At 36.5% G+C, this 26,502-nt stretch overlaps 1 protein-coding gene across 2 annotated transcripts in view; it reads right to left on the bottom strand.

The window, feature by feature from the left end:
• LOC127542915 (charged multivesicular body protein 1b-2) overlaps positions 1-26,502 on the bottom strand; it is a 99,243-nt gene that overhangs the window by 68,405 nt on the left and 4,336 nt on the right. Inside the window, exons 2-8 of one of the 2 annotated variants that reach the window (XR_007948917.1) lie at positions 16,254-16,351; positions 11,865-12,011; positions 10,000-10,068; positions 9,798-9,905; positions 7,724-7,767; positions 7,404-7,476; positions 6,565-6,659 (exon numbers count right to left, since the gene is read on the bottom strand). Coding sequence is in view for 1 of the 2 variants with exons in the window: in XM_051968823.1 (XP_051824783.1) it covers positions 6,615-6,659; positions 7,404-7,476; positions 7,724-7,767; positions 9,798-9,905; positions 10,000-10,068; positions 11,865-12,011; positions 16,254-16,351 (584 nt within the window). In the remaining variant the exon portion in view is untranslated. Of the gene's footprint in view, positions 1-6,102; positions 6,660-7,403; positions 7,477-7,723; positions 7,768-9,797; positions 9,906-9,999; positions 10,069-11,864; positions 12,012-16,253; positions 16,352-26,502 lie in introns of those variants that run through there. The other variant, XM_051968823.1, reaches the window with a different exon arrangement.

The raw sequence follows: 26,502 nt of genomic DNA on the forward strand, positions 1-26,502 counted from the left end.
TTATGTTGCTTTTCTCTGGAAGACCATAAAACTGATTCAAAATTAAGTCTACTATTCAAGACCCCTTGGGAGATCAGCCCTTTGAAGGTAGAAAATCTTTGCTTTAGTCTTTAAATTATCACAACTAACACACAGTAGCTTGATAAATGCCTTATTGAATGAAAAATGACAGTTGGATCAAATGACCTCTAAGATGTCTTACCAGCTCTAAAATTCTAAGATTCTAAAGCATTAACCTATGGACTTAAGGACCTCCTTCTTCCAGGATTTCTTAGTATATACATATATACAAACATACATATATACATTATATGTGTATACACACACACACACACACACACACACATTCCTTTTGTGAGCAATTGGGGTTAAGTAACTTCCCTATGGTCATATAGCTAGGAAGTTAAACAACTGAGGTCACATTTGAATTCAGGTCTGCTTGACTCCAGAGCTGGTGCTCAATCCACTGTGTCATTTAGCTGCCCCTCTCAGATTTCTTCTAATATTTTAAATAAAACCTTTAAGATCCAAAAAATAAAGCACTCATAGTAGATTTTCAGATATGGCAAGTGGAGTAGAAGTATTCGGGGGCTTGCCTGGTACCCCCTCAAATTACACCATCTACAGGCCCTTGGGTTATACATGGGCACCTAGTAAACTTCCTGATGAGTTGCATAGAGAGAGAATGCAAAGAGAAGGCACTTAGAAGCTGAGAGAAGTCCCTGGGACACATTAGAGGCAGCCAGTAAAAGAGGGCGACAATTTGGCCTCTCTGGAAAGAGCAGGCTTGGCTATGTCATGCATACCTGAGAGCAATCATACTACATTGAATCAAAGCCATTTCAAAGGGCAAAATCTTGATTTTAAGACATGAGTTTTAAATTATGTCTTGGGAAGTTTTTTCCCCCATCAATGTATTTTGTCTCATTTTGCCTCCCCCGATAATTTGGATGTCTTTCTTGAGAGATGAATTTACAGGACAAGTCATCATAGCAAGGTTATGCCACCTGCCTGGTGGTTAAAAAAAAACAAGATTCAGATGGTCATGAACCATCTGATTTATTCTCCTGCAGAAAAGTGTTGAAAATGAAGGTGGTTTCCAACATGATTGACGAGATAAATGTTATCAACTGACAAAGGGAGTTCAGCCTGGGGGAAAAACGTCCAGGCTGCAGTTCCTGTTCATAGACCATCTTCCCAACTATTCTGTTCTCTGTCTACCTAATAGTTCCATGATAAAACATCCCTTCCACAGGGTACTAGTGCCTTATCCCATTCTTATCCCATCAAGACCTACTTGGAATTCACTGGAGGAAGGGGGAAACTTAAGGGAAGCAGGCTTATTAGGAAGATAATTTATTAATCTTTGATAAACTAATTCACACTAAAGATGTTACTGATCATCAATCTTTTTTATTTTTGCTGAGAGAATTGGGGTTAAGTGATTTGCCCAGGGTCACACAGCTAGGAAGTGTTAAGTATCTGAGGACAGATTTGAACTCAGGTCCTCCTGACTTCAGGGCTGATGCTCTATCCACTGCACCACGCAGCTGCCCCTGCTCATCAATCTTTAATATATTTATTCAATCAACAGCAAATATCCCAGAGGCTAAAAAAAACCCCAACATCATTTTTCTTTGACTTATCCTATATGGTTGGAGAAGCATTCATCTCTTAATATATTTGTTCTGGTATCTGTATTTCCACCCCAAGAAAATGGGTATGACAATTAAATGTTAAGTCTGATCTGAGATCAATCATGATATACTGAAGGTGGGCTTGATTCAAACTATGGCCTCTGATTCTAGCTATGACACTGGACAAATTCCATCTTTCTTGAGCCTGAGTTTTCTCCCCTGTAAAGTGGGTTCTCCTTCCAACCCTGAAAATCCTAACCCATCCATGCCTGCCCATCTTGGGGGACTCTGCCCATATTTTCCTTGAATTTCTGCAGAGGTGCTAGGGGCCCATCTCTAGACACTGAGAATTCCAACGGAGTCAATGGCTTCTCTAGTTACCCCTTGCTATAGAAACAAATTATAATTTGAAATGGGCATGAAGTTCTGTCATTGCTTAACAGATTGGAGATCCATGTTCACAATGGGCTCAGAAATGTTCCATGGTTGCCTAGTCTGTTGCCAACAGATACATCATTCCAAGGAGCTTCAGTATTGATGGTAGTATGCAATGGGTCTTGCCCTTTGGAGACTAACATTTTCAAAACATGGAAGAAAACTATCAGGGAACAGAGAGTGGGGGTAGATGGGAAAGAATTGGTTTTACAAGTATAGGGCCTTACCTTGGGTCACCCCAAAAAATGCAGATAATCCTGAGAAAAACAATATATCCAAATGTCTAAAATTCATGATGTAAATGACGTTACCTGATCGTTCAAGACTCTGATCCAAGTGCTACATTCTGTAACAGGTCTTCACTGTTCCTGCCAATTGATATCCTCCTTCCATCTCCGTAGGTCATGTAATACACCATTCTCTCCCCACCATCCCCTTAGAATGTAAGATTCTAGTGAAAAGCGAAGGTTTCATTTTTGTCTGTATACTGGGTTTAGAGTAGTGTTTTAAGAAACACTGTGTGTATGAACAAGCATTATTAAGGATCTCATATTCTAGGCATTATGTATGTGTGCTGTAGGGGTGGAGGTAAGACAGCAGATAAGATACAGTGAAAGTAGAGAAATGATTATGAGAGTTGAAGACACTGAATATGAATTCCATAATTTTGCCCAAGGTTGGCACCAAACTGAAAAATACATTCTCTACTAATACAAAAGAGGAAAAGACGAAAGACCATAATATTTATTTGTAACAAGCAAAACTCAACTGGATTAGTATAGCAAAAACCAGTCTAGTCAAGGACCCTCTTTAAGAGTAGAAACAGTCTATTTTTGCTCAATGTCAGATCTAGGAAAGGACTCTTAGAGATAATTTAACAGAGATTTTTAACCTAGGGTCTTATGATCTTGCTTTTCAAAATGAAAAAAAAATGTAATAACTTAAGAGTTGTCATCTTAGATATTTTGTGCTCTTAAAAATATGATTTTCAGAAGATGTGTATAGGGTTTCATCAGAGATCCATGACATAAAGACAGTGTGGAATCCCTTGGCTATGGTCCCTTCATCTAGTTTAAATTTAACTCTTTATTTTAAGAGACAGAATGTGAGGCCAAAAAAAAAAAAAAAAAGACTATAGTTATAAGGATATGGGTTTAAATTGCCCCTACTGGCATTTAAATAGGCAAGTTAGGCAAATCATTTAACTTCCCAGTTTTAAATGACTGGCACAGAAAGTCTGAGATTTTTTTCCCCAGGTTTGGAGCTATAATCCTATGAAGTGATGTATTTATGTTAAAATCCCATGTGAGTCCCAGAGCTGGGCCTAGGACTACTGAGTTCTTTTGAGCCCCGATACAAGTTTTTTCATTGTCCGCTACTATTTGACCACTGTACCTGGGAAACAGCCCCATCTTAACTGTGAGGTTTCTCACAGCTTTTTATCCTCATTCTTTCTTTAGCCTTATCCACAACAGGTGAGATGAGGTGAAACTTTATAAGAATGACACTTCTAATAAAAAGGGAATCAAATATTTCTTCCCTAAGTGCACAGGCTCGCTTTTATTTTTAAACAAAAGGGCCAATTTTTCTTTTTTGTTATAGAAATAAAACAATGGAAAGGATTCCTGACAGGCCCAAGCCTATTGGGCAATTAAATTGGAGGAGAGAAAGCTCGCTTTAGCACCTCCTGATAAGTTGGCTTCAATTCCTGCCTTCCAATTCAGTAGTTCTTTTTGTCAGAGGTCCCCATGACAAGAATTAGAACCTCCACTCCAACAAAGTTTCCTTTCTTGTGCCAAAAGGACTTTCAGGTCATGGCCCCTACTTATCCAGGGCTTTGATTCCTCCTGGAAAGCTCAGAAACTCCTTTTCCTTGGATGACAATGTATTTGGCCTTCAAAAATTGAGAATCTGGGGTATCTAGGCAGGTTAGAGAAGTAAATGTGTTAACTCAGGGGGAGTCTTGGGAAGACCTTCAAATGACTACAAGAGCCATGTTGAAATAGAACTGAAGTATTTGAAAGATGTTTTAAATTTAGGTAAGAGAGGCAAAAAGCATTCATTTGAATTTGTGGCCAAGTCAAATATGGCATTCAAATATTGGGGAAAAAATAGAGAAAGACTGAGATAGGACAGAGTATCAAAACTGAAAATAATAAGCATTTTTAGCTCATTATAGCATAATTCTCTCATAGATTACTTTTTAGCTTAGTTTTCCAGTCACTTATCAAATTGTAAACACAATGAATTAAACCTGTAAATTACATATGTTGTTAAGAGTAAATTCTAAGATTAGAAATGTATTAGACTTACAGCATATTCTTAGTTACCAATATATGAATCTAAAAGGCAAGCTTGGTGGCTATCAAAGGCAATTAGTTAAATATTTAATTCTAAATAACTAAAGATTGATTTTTAAACTATACAAGTTTCTAAATACCACATCAAAAGAGCATCCCAACATTAAAAAAAACCACACACACACACACACACACACACACACTTTTTGATGGATAGTTTAAAGATTCAAATAAGAAGTTATCCACAAGTTAACAGATTTTTAATTATAATCTTTTTGTCCAAGTCAAAAGAACAAGTTACTTCAATAGTGGAAAATAAGGAGAGTCTGTACTTCATAGGCATTTCGGTCTGTGATAATTCTCTTCTCTGGCTCCCAAGAATATTTCAATAGAAACAAACACATTAACCACTTTCATACAGAGGAGGGAAAAAGCATCACTCATTTAAGAAAATACAGGCTTGTCCACACGTAGACAGAAACACACTGGTCACATACCAAGAAACTTGCATACACAGAGTACAATGCTCCAACAAACAAGCTAGTTATTTCTCATTGCATTTACTTCATAAATTTTTCATTCAAACACTTATTCGCAGTGGAAAATACTCTGTATGAATGGGTAACACTTGGCTAAGAAAGGTCTGGCAAAAGGTTCTTGTAATTGCACTTTGAATGCCTTCCTGACTAACAACAGGGAGAATTCGTCCTCAAGAAAACTTTCTTATTTAGAAAAAACAAAACAAAAGACCATCACTATAATTCTTTTATATGGAAATCTTTCATTAGAGGGATTAGTTCTGCCCCCAACACGTATTCATTCAACTTCCATTTATATATCTGCAACAAGGTATCAGTAACTGACTGGTTTTGCCACCATTTTGTGATTATTAAATTAAAACAACAAAAATACCGGTTAAGATTGTACATTTCAATAAACTAAAACAGCCATTCTAAGAGGATGAATGGACACTTGGGCAACCAAATTCAGTGACTAAGTCATCTTCCATTCCTATTCAAAATACAAACTATATGAACTTCCATTTGACTAGATGAGTGTGTTGCTTGTATGTCCAAACTTAAAATCTCCCAATTCACTTTAGATTCCCAATGAGTAATGAGGTGCAGCTTTAAGACATAATGGACTAATGCATTTAATTTCAAGAATAGCTGATTTCTTTGTTCTTGAAATTCATGTTTAAAAAAAAATAAAAACAACAGGTTAGAGTTTTCCCCCAAATAAATCAACAACAGTCCCTGGGAATGTGCATGGTAAGAGTTTCACAAAAATTACTGTAAAAATATTGGCTAATAAAAATCTGGAAGGCCAATTTCTCAATTTTGTCATTTCATTGAAGAGAGAAATAGGGAAGTCCAAATATGGCTATGAGTTAACTACCAGATCTTGAAAACAGCAAATGTGAATGAGTCTTAATATTTCCTGCAAATGAAATAATATGTCATTTTTCCAGGTAATTATAGGCAAAGATCATCTCGTGAAGATTTTAGAGCACAAATGCAATACACACGCATATACATAGTCAGAATATGATGGGAAAATGCCTATGGTAATATAAGCTTAAAATATGAATACAGACTAAAAACAAGCCAACATGCACACAGTACTGTTCTTCCCAAAATGGGGAATGATGTATATTGGGCTATGTGAGCAAATGAGAAAGAGAGAGAGAGAGAGAGAGAGAGAGAGAGAGAGAGAGAGAGAGAGAGAGAGAGAGAGAGAGAGAGAGAGAGAGAGATTCCCTTGTCCTATTCCATTTCTACTTTTTTTTTTTAATTATCACCTCAGTTCTATAGAGATAAAAAGAAGATGGGATTTAAAACGTTTCAACTTAATTCTATACAGGAAATAAAGTATTATGGTACTGTAATTCTGATTCAATATTTCATGAAGATGTTTCAAACATAATGAGTTAAACTCTAGTTTCAATGTAAGACACTTATAAAAGATATCCTTCAATTTCAACCCATGCTGTTCAGAGTTACAAAGTCAAGTAAGAGTGTAAGCTCCCTCAAACTTCTTATCATATTTATAAAGAACTGTAGGCCCAAAGTTATCTTATTCTACCAAGAGTATTTGAACATTCCATATATATCTACACACACACACACACACACATACACTTACACACACTCTCTCTCCAAAGACAAATACAAACACACAGATATACACACAGGAGGTTTCAGAAGTAAGTGTAGTGAACAGCAGCATCATGTTCTTTGTGTTACACTTGATCACGGAGGCGGGCAAGTCTCTGTGATAGTTCATCCTGGAGAAGGCAAAATTTTAAGTCACTAAGTCTCATGAAGATTCTCATAGGCATAAAACCACATATTCACTATGAATAACTCATATTTTAAATAATATTTAATCAAACCTGTGTCCAAAATGACTATAATGTATATGTAAGATCAACACTATGATTTATACTTTATTCAGTGCTTAGCCCAGTGCCTAGCACATAGTATGTGCTTAATAAATGTTGATCGATCGATTGATTAATAAATGTTATTGAATGATTATTATCCTGGACAAAGGGTTCCTAGAGAATATTCAAGAGGGAGAAAGGGTCTACAAACTTAGACTGGAAAAAATTTTACATCTTTAATACATGTGATTTCCTTTTTTTTTGAAATCATATATATCTGGTTTTATGTACTTAAAAACATTATTCTGAGAAGAGATAGTCTTCTAAGTCTGCCCAAGGGAACCATGACACCATGGAAAAAAAAGCTAAAAACTCCTGCTTAAGAAAACTTTTATAAGGACTAGAGAACTTGTTAATAGACAAGCATAGATAATAGATAAGCAGCTAAGTCTATTAGGAACAAATTTAATCTTGATTTCAAATGTACATGCAAATAAAGTGTGGGAGGCCTTTGGAAAGGAGACAAAGGCCTGCTTTGCTTAACTATCACATGATGAAAATGAAGTATATACATTGCTACAGTTCCTAATGGCTTAAGCTGTAGCAAGTTGAATTCAAACAAGCTACAGTCCAATATTTATTTACCTGTTCTGCTGAAGCAACACTTGTACCAACAGAACCAGTCTGACCCTGTGGGAGTTCCATGTTGAGATCAAGGCTACAATTATTAAAAACAAAAAACAAAACCAAAACCTGGGTTTGTAAGAATATTAAATTATGTCAAACTCTAAAACAAAAAAGATGTCTAAATAATCTCAAATGCAAAAATAAATATTCTATCTTGACTTTTTGCAGTTTACCACTTTCAGCAAAAGAGAAGTCATAGAAATATTTTCTATGCACAGTTTTATCTGACTCTTGATTTAAGTTTAATATTATAAAATGGAGTTCTGTCTTATACTTACCCTGCTTCATCTGCCATTTCTTGAAGGAGCATATCTACTTGGTTCTAGAAGGAAAAAAAATGCTTTTTCAATAGTATTTCTGGCTGTTTCTTTATTCTTTATTCTATCTTTAAGGTGGATTGTCATCTATAATTTTCAAAGCAAATCTTCCACTTAGAAAGCATTGTTTAACTTGTGCCACCAGAGGGAGCCATATCATTTCAGTACATCATTTCCCTTAAGAATAATTTCAAAAATGAATATATGACTATACAAGCAACTTTGGCTACATTTTGGCATATTATTTTAAATAATGACTTCATGTTTTCTGAGTTATATCTTTTATTAAAAATCCGTTTTTTTTCTGAAAAGAGTTTTTGGAACTCTGCTGCAACTTGACTACTACAGAAGTTGTACTTTAAAATGAAATTGGTGGGATCCATTTTTATCACCAATTGGTTAAAGTATTCCATTAATTTTTAACATATAGAAAAATAAAATTTTTTAAAGTGTTAAAACATTTATCAAATATAGAATTTTCAGCAAACAGGTGTTTTTATTAGTTGAATTAATCATACATTAACCATTTTTGTATTAAATTAAAGACCATTATAACCTTAAAAGTAGAAGAAAAGGGATCTTAGAGAATACCTAGTCCAACATCAATAAATAAGTAAAGGAACTGAGGCCCACCGAAATTAAATCACCTCTCCAGGATCACAAAGGAAGGGGGAGAATTAGGATATAGTTAGAAAACATTTCTACAAGATAAAATGAATTCACTTTTCTGTCCGGTTGGACATAATTTAGTCTCTCTAGTGATAGGGGATCCTGTAGAATCTTAGGGTCTTCCTTTTATAAAATGTTAAGAGCTGGAAGCAACCTGATTCATTAGCTAAGGCTAACCTTCCCGGTCTTTTCAAGATGAGGAAAGGGGGGGGGGAGGGGAGGAGGGGAGACTACACAACAATACAGTGAGTTAGAGATGAGACTAGAGCTCTTGACCCTCAATTCAATGTCCACTACCGAGCTGTGCCATTCTGAAAATGAGTTGTGATTTTATTAAAAGAATGGATCTCAGACATAATGCTGATGGGAATGCTCGTATTTTTATTTAAAAAGGAACCCCCAAACATAAAGCTTGCTTCTTAAGTATTTGCCTCTTTCTGATATAAAGCAGAATGCAGAAAAAAAATAATTTTGACTGAGGGTATCAGGTTTTCCTACTCTATTATTTCAGCATAAGTATTTTTATTTAAAAACAAAGAAAAAAAATGCTCTATTTGGATATTCTGAATCTCACAACATTTTATTTATGGTTCACCTAAGGGCTTACAAGATTCTATTTCTTTGATGTAGCTGATTTTTATCCAAACAACTGTTCCAGAAACAATCTGAATTTTCTGAACCAGAATCAAGCCTGTAATTGACTATACATTCATGTCTTGGTTAGTCAGCAGAAAAGCATTTATTAAGTGCCAATTGTAAGTCAGACACTGAGCTAAGTGCTGGGGATAAAAAAATGAGGAAAAGACAATTTCTTCCTTCAACAAGTTCACAGTCTAAGTGACAAAACAATATTCCAACAACTAAGCATGATCAAGTTATATCCAAGGCAAAATGGAAATAACCAAGAGAAGAAAGGCACTAAAATAAGGGGGACTGGAAAAGGGTTCTTGTAGAAGTGACCTTTGAGCTGAGCCTTGGTGGAAGCCAGGAGGCCAAGATGATGAAGTGGAATATGCCAGGCATGAGGGACAATTAGAGAAAATGCCTAGAGCAGAGTCTTATGTACACCAAAGAAGCCAGAAGCATTGCATTTCAGAATAAGAGAGTAGACTGAGTCAACTGGGAGTCTGAGGTTTGAGAAAACTAAAAAGGTGTGCGTGAGGGGAAAGCCAGGATTATAATAAAAGGTTTTGTGGAGGATAACCCCTCATTTGCTTGCCTGGGTGACTTGGAGAGGAGCGAAGAAGAGAAGGTTTGGGATCTAGAAAGTAATAGCTAAAAGGGTAATTGTGTTCAAAAGAACAAAATGAGTATCCTTGAAGGCCCAATTTTGGAGCTGACTTCCTAGCATGTTCACCCTGCTTACCTGTGGAGTTGTTAGTGTTGTAGTGCTGCTCATAGTATCTTCCATTTGTTGTGTCTGAACATCTAATGTTTCAAACTGGTGTTCAAATTTGTCCATTAAGGCAGATATCTATAAACAGAGAGAGACAAAAAAGAATTATGACCAAAAGAAAAATACATGAACTAGAAATATAATTAAAATATTAAAGGACGAAATTCTTTACCTTCTCAAGGTTCATGCTTCTCAATGTAGCATCCATAGACTTAACTACACCTGCCATTGATTTAGTTACCTATTAGGAGAATAAGAAACAAAAGAGTCATCGAATTTCTGCAAATAATCTACTAATGAGTTGGGTTACACAGAATTTTACCTCATCTTAAATTGACAGATTGGAGACTCTGCATTTTATCTCAGAAATAAGAGGCAACTATTGAAGATTTTTACTTGAGGGAGAGATTTATGTCTTGGGAACATGGATTAGAAAAGAGAGACAGACTAAGGAGACCAGTTAAAGAGGCTATACTGCAATAGTTCACACACTAGTAGTGATGAGAACCTAATTTAGGTTTAGGTCCATCTCACTAGAGAAAAAAGAATGGACTTGAGAGATATTGAACAGTGATGTCAAATTCAAAAAGAAATAGAGGAATTCATTCATAAAAATTCTTGCAGACTGCATATTCAATTAGAAAACTACTTATTAACATCATTCATAAAAATTCTTGCAGACTGCATATTCAATTAGAAAACTACTTATTAACATCATTCATAAAAATTCTTGCAGACTGCATATTCAATTAGAAAACTACTTATTAACATTATGTATATTTTTTATTTTGTTAAATATTTTCCAATTCCATTTTAATCTGATTTGATTTCCTAGGGGCTACATAACTAATACCTCTTCTCAACATCACATTCAATCTCATCATATGAATTTTTCAAAACCTTTATTACTCGAACCCTGAACATTACATACTACTACCAGTTCCTTCTCACGCCCTACATTATTCCTTTTGTCATCAAATTTGTCTGTAGTACATTCTGGTCCCTTATCCCAATGATCCCATGGAATGGTATTTTTGGTTGCCTTGAACACATAATGAAATCATTTTCTTTGCCTCTCCAAGGTCAGGCTATGAGCCATCCTCTCATTTAGCTGCAATTTCCTTATCTCTTCTGGCTCCATTTATAGCAAGAATGTTAAGACTGATATGACTCAGTTCCTGCAGTGTTAGTTCAAATGAATTGAAGAAGAAGTTTTGTTGTTGGGGTTTATTTTTTTTGGGGGGGGAGAAAGAAGGAGGGGAACAGACTAGGTCTGTAACTTCATCAATGTGGGGAAACTTAAAACTTCATGGGGGCCCTGACATCTTAAATAGCTTGCCCAATGTTACACAGCCATCTGTTAGAGACAAGACTTAAACAGAGGTGTCTCTGCCTCCAAAACTGGCTCTATTCACTGTGACTTGCTGTTTGCAGCTCCCATCTCAGAGTATTACTATTTCAATATATTATGTCTCAAAAGCTTAAGTGTCTTTAAAGCCTCCTTTTTTTAAGCGAATGAGTACACACACACACACACACACACACACACACACACACACACTTTTGTAACAACCTACCGGTCTAATAACCCTCTGATTCTTACTACTCTCTGAGAACTCCTTTCTGCCACATTGCCATCCCTGCACAAGACGTCATTGCCTACTCTTTTTATGAGTTGCCATGGCAAAAGAATTCATCACAGTGGCCAGCTTGCCTCTCTATACTAGCTAAACTAGTCCTAGCAATGCAGTATATTGCCAGAAATATCAGTGAAATATAAGCAATAACAAATGTGAAATAGTGTTCCAAGAGTACCTCTTAATTTCCAATTTTCTTTCTTTCCATTCATTTTGAGGAAGGAAAAATGCAAGGTTATAATGATATAATGCTGGATATTCTCAAAGTAATAGACTAGGGTTACAGTGTGAAAATAAAGAAGGGAGGGCTAAAAGAAAAATGGGGATTTTTACATCTCCAAACTAACAACTGTGTTAGGAATTGTGCAGAGTGCCATCATTCAGACAGCATGTTTCTTACCTTGCCCATTGTTACAGCTGTCTGAACTCTAGCTGCCACAGCATCTACTCGAGCACTCATTCTCAAGAAATTAATTGCTTGGTTTTTCTGTCGGATTGCATTTTCTGCATGTATTCGTGCAACTTCTGTATTGCCCTTCTGAATGGCCTGTTTGAAAATGGAAAAAAAGGTGACCACGGGAAAATTGAGACACATATAACAAAACATAGATTAAAAAGAGAGATTGTAACTGTTGTTTGGTCATTTTTCAGACATGTCCAAGTCTTTGTGATCCCCATTTGGGATGTTCTCACCAGTTTATTTTACAGAGGGGGAAGCTGAGATAAACAGGGCTTAGTGACATGCCCGGGGACACGCAGCTGGTAAGTACCTAGGACTAGATTTAAACTTGAGCCTGACTCCAGGTTTGAAGCTGTATCCACTAACTACTTACTTGTCCGTGAAGAGAGAACAATTATCCAAAATTGGTATAGAATCTATATTTTAAAATGAGGTGTTTTTTTTTTGTTTGTTTGTTATTTTAAGATTAGCAGCCTTTGACTATTATTGTTAGAGTGTAAGAGAAAAATAGTGTGATGGAGGCAAAGAGCACTGGATTTGAAAGTCAGGAAACTTGGTGTTATGTCTCAACATTTTTAGTATGACCAGGGACAGTGTCACCTAATTGTAGTAAGACTTAATTTTCCTTAACCGTAATACAGAGGAAATACTTTTCATACATAGAACTCCACAGGGTTGTTGTGAAGAAAGCAATTTGGGAATATTAAAGCATTTGAGAAATCATCATCCTAAATTTGCTGTCTTTGTGCTTTAAGCTCCACCTAAAGTGGCCTATATACTTACCTAAAATGACAAAGAAAAAAAGACTTTAAAAATCCCTAACTACCAGGAATGCTCTCACCTCCTCCTGATTGTATCAGTGTGTGCTCAGTCCACTCTGGATATTAGTGAGTTCCCAAGTGGATGAAGGCCCATGGAAGTAGGGAAGGCTTTAGCAGCAGGAGCTGCTCCAACAACCTCAGGCTCCCTGAGGATGGAGTCAGGAAGCTGTGGCTCTTATTTCACAATCCTATCAGGGAAGATGGCATGCTGAGAGCAACCAGAGAATCCCGGAAACAACCACCAGGAGGTCTTAGATATAGCAAGAAGAGACCACAGAATGCTAAATTGCCATTTTGGACAAACCAAGAAAGTAATCACATAATCTCATATTTGTAAGGTACCAAAATATGAGGAAAAGAACAAAGGACCCAGAAAATCTAGCTCTGAATCCCACTTCTGATACCTACTACCTACTACCTGGCAAGTTTCCCAAATGTAAAATAAGTGGGTCAAACTTAAGACCCTTTCCAAACTGAAACCTATCAGCCTAAGATCTATGCTAACCACAATCTGAACAGGAAGCCCCTCTACAACATACCTGCCAAGGAGTCACCCATTCTCTGCTTGGAAAGACTCCTAGTGAAGAAGCCCCAGGATTTCCAGAGCCCAGTCATTACACTTCAGGATGGTTCCAATAGGAATTTTTTCCTGACATCAGGCCTAAAGTAGCTTCTTTGTGACTTGTACTTGCCCTCTAAAGCCAAACAGAACAAGGCTAATCGCTTTTTCATATGATAGCCTTTCAATTAAGAGAACACAGCTGCCATGTTCCCACTAGTTTTCCTCTTCTCCAAACTAAACGTCCTATTTCTACAAATGATCCACATATGACATCATTGCAAGGCACTTCATCCTCCTCCTTATTTATTCTTGTTTGGCCCTCTCCAGTTTATCAACATCATCGTACAAACGTGTCCAGAACTGACCACAACGCTCTAGATGTGGTCTGAAGAAAGGGCAATCCATTTCCTAGTTCTATGAACTATACTTCTCTCAATGGTGCCTCAGATTTCATTAACTTTTTTTAATCTGCCAAATTGATACCTATAGTAGTGAAACATGCTAGAGGTAGAGAACAGAAGAAATTGGAGATTGAGTAGGAGGAGGTAAGACAACAACAATAAAACACCCTAGACGTTCACCTAGGTCTCAGAGTGAATAGACTATCCTAGAGAGGAATTCAATTTTATACAAAGACAAGAGACTACACTTCATTGTCCTACTGCCACCAGAAGTGGAATAGCATAATAAAAATTTCCTAGTTCTTTTTAATTAAACACCAGTGTGAGCCTTTAGTTTCAACCATTCAATAACACACATTCTCTCTCACACACATACTGGTAAGCCTCATTAAAAAGACTTTTACATGTTTGTCCTCTGACCAAAATATTTCTTGTTTTGTCTGAAAAAAGAAAACCCTAACTCAACAATGAGACATGGAAAATTTGCTTCAAACTCACCATTCTACAGTTTTCCTTTTCTAAATTTAATTCTCCTACCATCATTCCAGTTAAGAGGATAGTCCAACAGAGTCAGAGTGGCTCATCCTACAACTAAGCTGTGTATAATTTTTTAATATCACCTAAACAAACAACTGAGCACAGCCTAACAATGGATTAGTCATGGGTACTGCCAAAAGGGTAATATCTAGTGTACTCATTTTGAAAAGTTACAACGTAATGACTTGTAAAGAACGCCAAGAAAAGCCAAGGCCAGATAGATAAGGTATGTTGTTTTCAAATGCAATCAAATGTATTAACTGAGGCATTTAAGAAGCGGAGAAGGCCAGGGAGGAAATAGATACTTATATAAAATACTTGCCTATGTCTTTCAAAAGAGGTATTAACCTTAGCATTGACAGAATTTTATAATAGCAAGAGTCCTTCATCAACAGAAGTAGCCAAAGAATATGAATGCTTTTTAAAAAGTCATTTGTTTTTATATCATATTCATGTTCAAATATATACCTCCCCAATTCCTCTGCACCCTGGGGAGGGGGGGAGAAAGGGAGAGAAGGAGGGAGAGAGAAAGGAAAAACTAACCAATGTACAATGGCAGTATATGCAATGTTCCACACCTATAGTCATCCCCATCCTCCCACCTCTTTCTAGGAGAGACAGCATATTTTTACATCTTTTCTTTGGAGCCAAATAGGATCATTGTAATTTCTCAGCATTTCATTTCTTTCTTCTTGTTGCTATTATTTCCACTTATCATGATATGGTCCTCATCACGTATATTATTTTCCTGGCTCTGCTTATCTCACTTTGCATTGGTTCAGAGACGTCTTCCCGTTCTTTATAAAAGTCAGTGTACTTTATGGTATAGTAATAATCCATTCATTCATATACTATAATTTGTTTATTCATTTCCCAACTGATCAGCATCTACTTAAGTTTCCTGTTTTTGCTATTTAAAAAAGTGTTGCTACAAAAATTTAAATTTTTCTATTTCTTTCTTTTTCTGATACTACCTCTTTAGGGTATATGCCAACTCGTGGGATCTCTTAGTCCAATATAGGCTATTTTTAGTCACTTTCTTAGTTTTATATTTCTTTCCAGAATTGCCAAATCACTTTACAATGCCACGAGAGGTGTACTCATCCATTTATCTCTCCATGGCTCACACCTTACCTACTACCATCTTGGTCAAGTCTTGGGTGTTCAGTAAAAACTTGAATTTTTAATTTGCATTTTTATTATTATGAACACTTTTCAAAAGAAGAATGGAAAATGATTTCAAGAAAACATGCAATACACATCACAAATTTTAAGAGAAATGAAAATTTAACCACCAAAGTTCACCTCGCAATATTGAAACTGGCAGAATCAAACAACAACAATAAAAAACCCTACAGGAATAATCAATGCTGGAATGTCTAACAAAGACGGGCATGCTGAAAATCTGTTGAAGTAGCTTAGGGTTCTAACTGTTTGGTTTTCATTTGAAATCATCAAAGAAAAGGGCTAAAAAATACAAATACATTTGTAGGAACATTCTGTAAAATCAAAAAAAGGAAAGAAAGTGGGTGTTCATGACTTTGGGAATAGCTAAAAAAAAAAAAAAAAAAAACAAATTATGGTATAATGTAGTTACAGTACCGAAAGAGATAAGGAATATGAAGAATTCAGAAATATGTGGGCAGAGTTGCCTGAACTAATGATTTAGAACAAGGAAAGCACAACCAAGAAAGAATATACAGTGACTACAAAAACTCAAATCACTTAAAGAGAGCCAAAAGAACTCCCCAAATCACCAACAGTAAAGATTCCAAAGAAGACATGATGTCACATGGGTCCTCCTTCATAGCAGAGGTCAAAATACCATATTCATCGTCACATGTAGTCTCTAGAGTACCTGTTTTTTGCTTACTTGTTTTTCTTTGTCATAATCTAGATGGAGGGAAGGAGGGAGATAACTGATGAAAAGACAGAAAACATCAATAAAATATCCACTGTGTCATAATTCAAGTGAGCTATATGTGAAAAGTTTAAAAATTACACTTACCTTTTTAATCTTGGTCTTTTCAGCTTTCTCCTCTTTATCACATTTTTTGGCATTCCTATTAAGCTCTTTTGCAGCAAATTTCAGGTTAAATAGGTGCTCTAAAACATATACATTAAGGCTTCTAACAAAGGCATTGTTCACACCAGGCCCATCACGCAAAGCAGGAAAATGAGAAAAAAAAGAAATTTCCTGGTCCCCTACCTGAACTGAATACACATATGTTACCAAGTGCAAGCCCAGAGAAATCATTTCAAAGATCTATGGATGTGATGGCGTTGGCATTTAAAATGTACCAATTACATACCGTAGATACATGTTACTGTGGTGTTTAAAACACAGTGCAAAATAAAAAGCAGGGGGAAAAGGTCACATTTCTTGGTTTTAATTCCAGAATAGGAAAGGTTTTGTTTTTGAAAAGAAATAAAGCTTTTTAATACTATGAACTTTTTTCTTCCTCTTCACACCAAAAGACAGGCCATATACTTTTGATTATCCAAGAGAGAACAAACTTATCTTCCAGAAAAGATTATAAACTTCCTATTGGATATTTTCAATTCAGCTCTCCCCAGGAGTAAACAATGAATTTTTGGAAGATAAATTATTAACTATTTCAAGATAAAAAGACAAGTATGCTTATAGAAGTTAGCTCAGTTTGTTAGAGCACAGCTTTCTTGAGATTTTTGATTAAATGCTCACAATAACTGAGTGGCCTTCCACTTAGTAACTCATGATAAAACTTCAGTCAAATTAATATATATCAATAATCCATGGGAATTTGATTGTCTTTTTTTAAAGATTTTTATTTTCAAAACATATGCAAAAAAAACCCCATATGCATAGTTTTTAACATTCACCCTTGCAAAACCTAGTGTTCCAAACTTTTTTCTCTCTCCCTCATCCCTCCCTCTAGACAGCAAGTTCCAATATATGCTAAACATGTGCAATTCTTCTATACCTATTTCCAGGTATATATATATATAAATATGTAGGAAAAAAATGAGAAAGAAAACAAAACACAAGCAAACAACGATAAAAAAGTGAAAATACTATGTTGTGATCCACACTCAGTCCCCAGTCCTCTCTCTAGGTGCAGATGGTTCTATCACAAGACCACTGCAACTGGCCTGATTGATCAAGTCTCTACAAATCACTCAATTCAACTGACATTTATTAAGCAGCTACTATTGAAGGCACTGCACCAGGTCCCGAGAACTCAAAGTTAAAACAAAAACACAGCACCAGATGGAATCTTTGAGGGCATCTGGTCTAAGATATACTTAAACAAAAAACCTTCTATGGTATAGGTACATTACCATCCTCAACAACTTTGGAACTTTCACAGTATTTATGCAAATCTTAAGGACAATGCTACATCCACTTTTGTGCATTTTGTTGTTGTGAGTTGCCCATTCATCTTGGGTCAATTTCCCTGACTGAATTTGAGAATATTAGATCCTATCTTATCTTATTTCAAGTTTGTAGAGATGTGAGCCTGCATTAGTAAAGGGAGTTTTCTGATTCAGGAACTGCCTATACCAATGAAATCACAGGTCTGGTCCCTAAGTGATATAGTGGCTAGAGTGCAGAACCTGGAGCCAGAAAGACCTGAGATCAAATTTGGCCTCAGTCACATACTAGCTGTGGGACCTAAGATATGTCAATTAATCTCTGTCTCAGCTTTCTCATCTGTAAAATGGGGATAGTAGGAGTACTTACCTCCCAAGGTTCTTGTGAGAATCAAATGAGATATTCGCAAAATTTATGCTTAGCACAGTACATGACACATAGTAGGTGCTTAATAGATACCTGTTTCCTTCCTTTCTTCCTATCCCAACCCCTACAATCTAGAGTGAATGTCAACTTATGCCCAACTTTCCTCACCTCTATCATAAATTCTGAGATGGAAATGTTACTTTTCTTCCTTCCCAGCTCAGCAGCAACCTTTGCTAGTTATTCTGGTGACTTGAAGAATGCAAGGCAAGGCAAGCCAAACCAAACCATCAGCTACTCTTTATTTGGCATAGAGATTGTCCCAGAGGTCAACCCATCACCACCATTTCATGCCCTTGTGCCAGGCACATGATTTATTTTCTGAACTCCTCACCTATCTATTTTTTCAGTCTAGGCATTCTATATCATATGTGTCAAATTTCAACTGGATGTACCAGAACTGAATGAAAATGTAACTGGGAAATGTTCAACAAAATCAATAAAAATACAATACAACCTAGACACTGTTAGTTTGTAGTGTTCCAAGTCAATACGTCTTCATAGGAATCTGTTTCTATATGACACCAGTGCTCTACAGTATATGGCAAATAAGCATATCTAAATGTTCTTCCCTGCAAGTTTCTGAATTTTCTCTCTTGCTTAGAGCTACTATGATTTCTTCCCTTACCATTCACCTGTTCCTCTCAAGTGTGTCCTTCCAGAACAAGATTTGAGGTAGGGGTTCCATTGTATTAAATCTTGGCGACACTCATACGGTAAAATTTTCTTCTTACTGTTAGGACATCTAGTTCACCTTACAGATGAAGGACTCCGGGAAATAGAGTTTAAGGGACTGTCCAAGGCAGTCAAGAGCAGAGATGAGATGGAAAATAGACCTCTGGACTTCTCTGTCAATGCTTTTTTCACTCAGTTTTGGAATTTTTTTTTTTTTTTTTTTTTTGCTGTGAAAAGCAGACCTTACATTAAAACCTTGTCCTAGCTACCTAAAACATCTGAATCTATATATGAGAACATTAACAAGTGACATCAAGTTTCCATTTAAATACTTGTAATAAATTTCTTTTAAAATGCTCTATAATCATCATTTAATAATTATTGTCACAAATATTGTCAATGACCATTTTACACTATAGCCTCAAGCCAACGAATTATTACAACACAGAGGTGACCCCTTGTTCTTAAATGGGGTAAGCCGAACTGCTCAGATGCCAGAAGTAACAGAGTGAATCTCTCAAGAGCCAAATCTTGGAATTTTTAAGCCTCAGTCAATGATTTCAACTGCAATCCATTTTACACATTAGAGAAACAATCAAATCAAAGCCATGATGCATTTCAATCTATTATGAGATTTTTCTTCTCATTCCATCTTTCCCCACTGATCTTTTTTCTAATTTATTGCCAAGATATACTTAAGAATGGGAATGCCCTCTTTGCTAGGATAAGTAAGATCTGGAATTCTTTCCTTCTTAAATTCCTCAAGCCTTTCATTCAGTCCCAAGATTTTGCATAAACCTGCTGAACAGGCATCCAACAACATCCCATTTGGACTTGTCCAATCTGTTACTTTCTATCTTGAAATCCTTCCTTCAAAAGGCATTGAGCTATTTGATCTTTTTTTTTCCCCAAAAGAATTGAAAGTTGTACATAATTGGAGAAACTAATAGCAAAGCAAATATAATTTTTTATCGAGTACCTACATGCAAGGTATTATATAAGTGGTTCCTTCACTTTGACTGTGCCACATTAGGTATTTATATGAAGAAAGCTGATTATTAATTAATAGACTGTGTTGAAAAGTCAGGGGGGCCTACCTGCACAAAATGCTCAAAAGTGAAAAGTAAGCCAATTCTTCAGTGTTTGTTTTTCAACAGTAGCCCTAGGATCAGATAATCCATTTATTAGCATAATCAGATTATTGCTAAGGTCCTGCCAGCAGGAGGGGAGTCATTTTCTCTTTTGAGTGCTAGGGTTTTAACAAGTATTTTAATACTTTATGCTCTTGAACAGACTTAGGAATTACAGTTTCAAGGATCATAATGAGTTTGGTTTGCAAAGGAATTGACCTTGGTTGGCAGCAAAAACATTCTAACTATTCAAAATACTTTACAGAATGTAACAATGATTAGCACAATACGGTATCATGGGAATATCGATTAAATCAAATGCAGCTGCTCCAGGCAGCCATACTCTTATCATTGCAGTACTTCTTTCTCCTTCATGAAGATAAACAATCCCAACAATCCCAAAGCCAGAACAAACATCACTTTAAGAAAGAAAAAAATGGTCTAGCTGACTCTCACAACTTAAGAAGGGGAATCCTAAATTTACTTAGCCTAGATTTTTAAGAATAGGCATCTTGGATAAAAACATTTAGGCAAATAGGAAAATCATGTCTCTTTCCACAAGCTCTGGGTCATTTCAAGGGGGAGTAAGCAACACTGAAACACATTACAGTGTAACTCTGAGCCTTCAAGAAAGAGGTTTTCCCACTAGATTCTCTAGGTCAACTAAAGACAGTTGTTTACTAAAGCAAGTTTTTTATTAGCAAAGGAAAGAGACAGTTACACTAAATCATTCTGAAGTGTGGTAAAAGCAGCACAATTTTCCTTGAATAGAAAACTAGTCTAAGAGTTAAAAAACTTACAACTAAAACTTCCAAAGTACACAGAACGAAGAACTAGATAAAAGAAACAGGTTTGGTTAACTAGCCCCTTTTGGTAGCTGTGAATTATTGCTATTTTTAGTAGCTGCAAAGTTTGTCTGTCTTATTTTTTGTTTTTGTTATGACATGGTAAGTACTTCTGTGAAGGAAGCTGATTTCAATAGTGTCAGTCATTAGAGAATCCAACACCGTGTGTGTATATAAAGTACCCAAGTGTAAAAAGCTAGCTTCCAGTCAGATAGGATCCTTTTGTTTCTGTTTGCAGGCATAAGATTGATCTCCAGAAAAACATTAGCATTGTAGCTGTCTGGGCTATGCAGATAACCTTCTATATACAGACTAGTGATGTTTTCCCCCCTCCGCACCCTCCTTGGCTGTAGAGCGAAATTCTATTTATCGAAAGTCATTTTTCTACTGATTCATTGGCTTTCTACTACAGTAACACCTCATTTATCTCTTATCCCCAGGGAATGAGGTCTTCCACAGAAATGAATTTTCCAGATAACTGAAGCATATCCTTTTAAAGTATCATTTTAAAAAGCCATTTAAATCAAAGTCTTTCATGAATATATTATACTTCCCAGATTCCTTAAAACAAGGTGCTCTAAATAAAATCCGACCTTTCCTTGATGATCCTGAGTCCTTATGACCACCATCATTTAATACACTGTGCTGAGCTACAGTAATTTTTTTGTCTCTTCCTGTTAGCTGTCCCCATGCTTGCCTTGGTCACTCCTGATGGCAATGGAGTCTGAGAAATCAAATAAGTAAGGTTGTTAGAATTGTGTATAAAGTGAAAGTCAATAAGCTCCAAATGCTAGCCTCAGGTATTCTCTGACAATACAAGGGCATTAAGGCACCAGTCTTTTTTCTTCTCTTTCTGATTCACTGATCTTACTTTGATCATAGACTTAAGTAAAGCTAGAAGTTAGGTCAATAAGTCAATAAAAGCATTTCCTAAGTGCCAGGCACTGTGCTAAATGCTAGGAATATAAAGGCAAAACAAAAAAAGCAATACCTATTCTCAAGAAAGCCAGTCTAACGGGAAGACAAAATGTAAAAGACCATGGATGGATTTGTAGTAATCATTGAGGGAGAGCATTAAGGTGAAGAAAGGTTTGTAGAAGATAGAACTTTAGCAGAGATTTGAAGGAAGCTAGGAGGCTGAGACAAAAAGGGAGAGTTCTAGGCCAGAAGTGCTCTAATCCAAAGCTCTCATTTATTGATGAGCATGGGAGGACTGCAGAGGGGAATTGCTTGAGGTACTATCTTAAATGATAACAGTTCTCAGAAGTGTGAACAGCCATTAAAGGGCCTGCTACTGGACCTGACTTAGCCAGCTTTGGCTTTCATAGCTGTTACCTCAATGACCTTCAATGATTGAGAATTTCTGGACAGCCTCATTCTCAGCCAAATGTTTCTTCTGATAGAGGATACAGAATTGATAAACTGAGTCCCTGGAACTATGCACTCAACTAATAAATATTTACTAAGCATCTATGATGTGCCAGGTACTGTCTTGAGCATTGCTAGGGATACTAAAGGAGGCCAAAAGAGAGTCACTGCCCTCATGGAACTTACATTCTAAGGGGAGAGATAACATGAAAACAAACATATACAAAACAAACTATATATAAGGTACATAGGAAATAATTAACAGAGGGAAGACATTGGAATTAAGAGGGGTTGGGGAAAGCTTCCTGTAGAACAGAGGTGGGGAACATCTGGCTGTATATAAGGCCTTGGAAATCATTTAGTCTAGCCCTGCCAAGGCAACTGAAGTGGATATTGAGTGAAAGCTAGGTAGGACAAGCACCCACTGCTTAAGTTTTTGAGTTGATTATTTTGTTTGGTCTGCAAATGATGTAATAAATATCCAAATGGCCCTTGGCAGAAAGAAAGGTTCTCTGCTGAAGAAGATGGGTTTTTAGTTGGGGTTTAAAGGTAGTCAGGGAGGTCAACAGTCAGAGAAAAAGAGGAGGGAGAGCATTCCAGACACAGGGAACAGCCAAAGAGAATGCCCAGGGCCAAGAGATGTAGGGTCTTGTTCACTGAACAGCCACAAAGCCAGTGGCAGTGTATTGAAGAATATGTGGTAAGGAGTAAGAAGACTGGATAAAGTAGGAGGGGGCTAATTTATAAAGAGCTTTGTATGACAAAAAGCAATTTGTATTTGCTCCCAGGGGCAATAGGGAGCCATTGGAGTTTATTGAGTAGTGCCATGACATGAGACCTGTGCTTTAGGAAAATGACTTAGTGGTTGAATGGAAGATGGACTGGAATGGGGAGAGACTTGAGGCAGGTAACTCACCAGCAGGCTATGGTGTGAGGTAATGAGGGCCTTCATCAGAGGGGTGGCAGAATCAGAGGAAAGAAGAGGGTTGCAAAGGTGAAACTAAGGAGCCTCGGCAACAGCTTGGATGAGGGGGAGGGAAGGGGAATAGGAGGAGAAGAAACAGCAAGGAGTCCAGGATGATTTCCTAAATTGAGTATGAAGAACTGGGAGAATGGTATTGCCTTCTACAGTAATAGTGAAGCTATGTGGGAAGAGAATTTAAGGGGTAAGACAATGAATTGTGTTTTGGACATATTGAGTTTAAGATATCTATTTAAGGTATCTGAAAGGCAGTCAGAGATGAGAGACTGGTGAAGGAGAGAGAGATTTGAGAAGCATCAGCATAGAGATGGTAATTAATTAATAGGCACTGATGAGATCACCAAGTGAAGTAGAACAATGGAAAAAGAAGGCCCAGAACACAACCCAGAGAGATACCTATAGTTAGAGGGCATGACCTGGAAGAAGATCCAACAAAGGAGACAGAGAAGTGGTCACAAGGGTAGGACAACCAGGAAAGAGCGAAAGCTAGAAAGAGAATATCCAGAACACAGTGATCAACTATGTCAAAGATTGCAGAGAGGATTGAAAAAAGAGCTCTAGATTGGGCAAGTAAGATCATTAGTAACTTTGGAGAATAGTTGTGATAGAATAAGGTGAAGAGTCAAATTGTAAGGATTTAAGAAAAGAGTGAAAATGGAGGCAACTAATTGTAAAGAAACTTTTTGAAAATTTTAGCTTTAGGGCAGGAAAATCTAGTATGCAGGATTGCCTAGCAGCAGTAAGGGCCCAGTTAAAGTTACGTAACATAAATTTGTAGTGGCCTGGGTCAGAATGGTCTTGGGAAGGCCAAAAACTTGGAATGACAAGACAAAGATTGCTTCTTTCTCTAAACTGGGTTGAACTCCTTTAAGGAGAGATGCCCTGCCTTGCTTTGTTGACTGGGGTGAGTACACAGAATTACAGGGGGTGCTCAATAGGGCTATTTATCTTAACCTCTTATAAGTGCTTTAAAGGGATCAGTCATTTGCAGTTAGCCCATTTCTAAAGTGTAGAAAAGTCCTGCTGATCAAGAAGCCTTTTAAGTGGAAGAGTCAACATGATTTTTGAAGTGGAATTTTGTCATCCTGATTGCCCTGCTAGAAATCTCATTCTCACTTCCCCATTTCTGAATTAGGATGTATAGTATCAAGTAAAAAGGAAATTATAGGTAACAAATAAGTTAAGAATTATCAACCTTTGTGGTCTTCAGTGCCAGGAGTAGGCCTAAGAAATGCTGAATGTCACTGATAAGTCAAAGGAAAGGAAGTAGAAGAAAAAGGAATAGGAAATGGACTGAGGTTCAGAAAAAAAATCAATATGGTGGGAAATATTAAGAGTGCTTCTAACAATTCTCTCAATAAAACTTATACCTACCAATTTCCATAAAGGTTGTGCATACATGAGTAGAGAAAAGAGATTTCATGTATACATCTTTACTTTCTTTTTTCTTTCGAGATAAGGTAGAAGTTTTAAGAGAGGGAAGGATAAGGAGAGCTGAAGAGTCATTACTGAACAGAAGAACCACTATATCAGATTTAGGTCAACTATTCTCACTTTTCAGACTCAAATTTTAACTTTCATACTGAATTACTGAAAAAATGCTCTGTAAAAGGTACTAAATAATGTATCTCACACACACACACACACACACACACACACACACACACACACACACACACACTATTTATATTCCTTACCAATCCACTTAATAGTTCTTATACAATCTGATATTCCACTGGCAAGGCCACGTATTGATATTATTGACCCAAACTATATTCTATATATCTCTTCCTAAAAGTCTCAGATATTCTGACATTTTCTTGGTAGTATAGATATATGATTTCAAATGACAAGCTATCATTACAAATACTGTTATTTTCAGCATACCAGTCAATGTTATCTTAGATTGCAGTAACATTCTCTCTTGGCTCTCTGGATAACTATAAAATGAACCAATGATGCTATTCAGATATTTCTTCTTCCTTCAACCAATCAACAAATAACTTACTAAACATTTCTCCTTTGTCAGGTCTTTCCAACTTGCTGGGCATTTGGTCAATACCCATATCTAGGGCTTACCATATGCCTTCTATTTTTTCTACTTTTACAAAAGTAGGTATACTGCCTCCTCAGTTGGATTTTAAAAGCTTTTCAACATCAGCATCGAACTCAAATAGAAAGGGATCCCTAGAAAACCATAAATTCCCAATATTTATGTTGCATTATATCTTCTTTAAATTTTGTTAAACATTTCCCAATAACATTTTAACTTGCTTTGGTGAAGACCAGCTTAGTTTGACACTTTACAGCAAGAAAGGTCCTCACTCATACCCCCTCTTCTCTACAACACTTGGCATATAACACATGTTCTCCATATTTGCTGATAAAAATTAGCTCTCTCATGACGAGAGAGCGCCAAGGGACTCTGCTCTAGTTACCCTCCTAGATTGCAAACCTAAAGTTGACTAACCTGGAACAACAATATGGTATCAAAGCATTTTGTACAAGGTCTATTTTTCAGCAACACCATATTTGCTCTAGTCTCTTATTACTGTAGAGAATACTCTAGAAAAAAACCCAAAAGGCTAAAAAAGCCAATAAGTACTTTTTACACACATTTTCTTCCTACTCCTTTCAATAGACATTATACAGTAAGCTTAAAATCCAACTGAAGCAAATATTACAAAAAATAATCCTACTTATCAAAATTATTTTTATACCACAATGGATCATGCATTTTAACACTGCTCTAGATCTGGTTACACATTTTCTAAAAAATTCATTCCTGTACAATGTGTGCTTTCTCTGGTCCACGTCCCTATAAAATTTATTTGGATGGAGTGAGACCAAGTAAGACTGAAATACAAAAATCAGAGACCTTTCTCCCACGTATTTATGTAAACACTTAGAGGCAGAAAGGCAGTTAAGAGTGTTAAGCTGTGACTCAAGAAGACCTAAGTTCAAATTCTACTTCTGATCCTAGCCAGCTACGTGATCTTGGGTTTGCATTTTGGACTGAAAAACATTAAAAACAATAATAATAGATAGCATCTATATAATGATCAATATGTGTCAGGCACTGTTAAGCACTTTACAAATATGATGTCATTTGGCCCATCAATTCTAGAAGTTAGGCACTATTATTCATTTTACAGATGAAGAAACTGAGGCAAACAGAGATTAAGTGACATGCCCAGCATCACAAAGCTAACTGTCAGAGGTCAGTTTTCAACTTAGGTCTTCCTGACTCCAGGCCTAGTGCTCTATCCACTTTGCCCCTTTTAAAAATCTGAATCTATGTCAACCTACATGAACACAGAACAAGATGGACTATAAATCTGAATTTTCATTATATATTTTTCAAATGTACACTAAACTTAATAATTAGCAGGTGGCACAGTACAGAGTGCTGGGCGGAAGGCAAGAAGAGCCGAGTTCAAATTCAGCCTCAATAGCTGTAGGACACTGAGCAAGTGATA

This window comes from Antechinus flavipes, chromosome X, assembly GCF_016432865.1.
Source record: "Antechinus flavipes isolate AdamAnt ecotype Samford, QLD, Australia chromosome X, AdamAnt_v2, whole genome shotgun sequence".
NCBI lineage: Eukaryota > Metazoa > Chordata > Mammalia > Dasyuromorphia > Dasyuridae > Antechinus > Antechinus flavipes.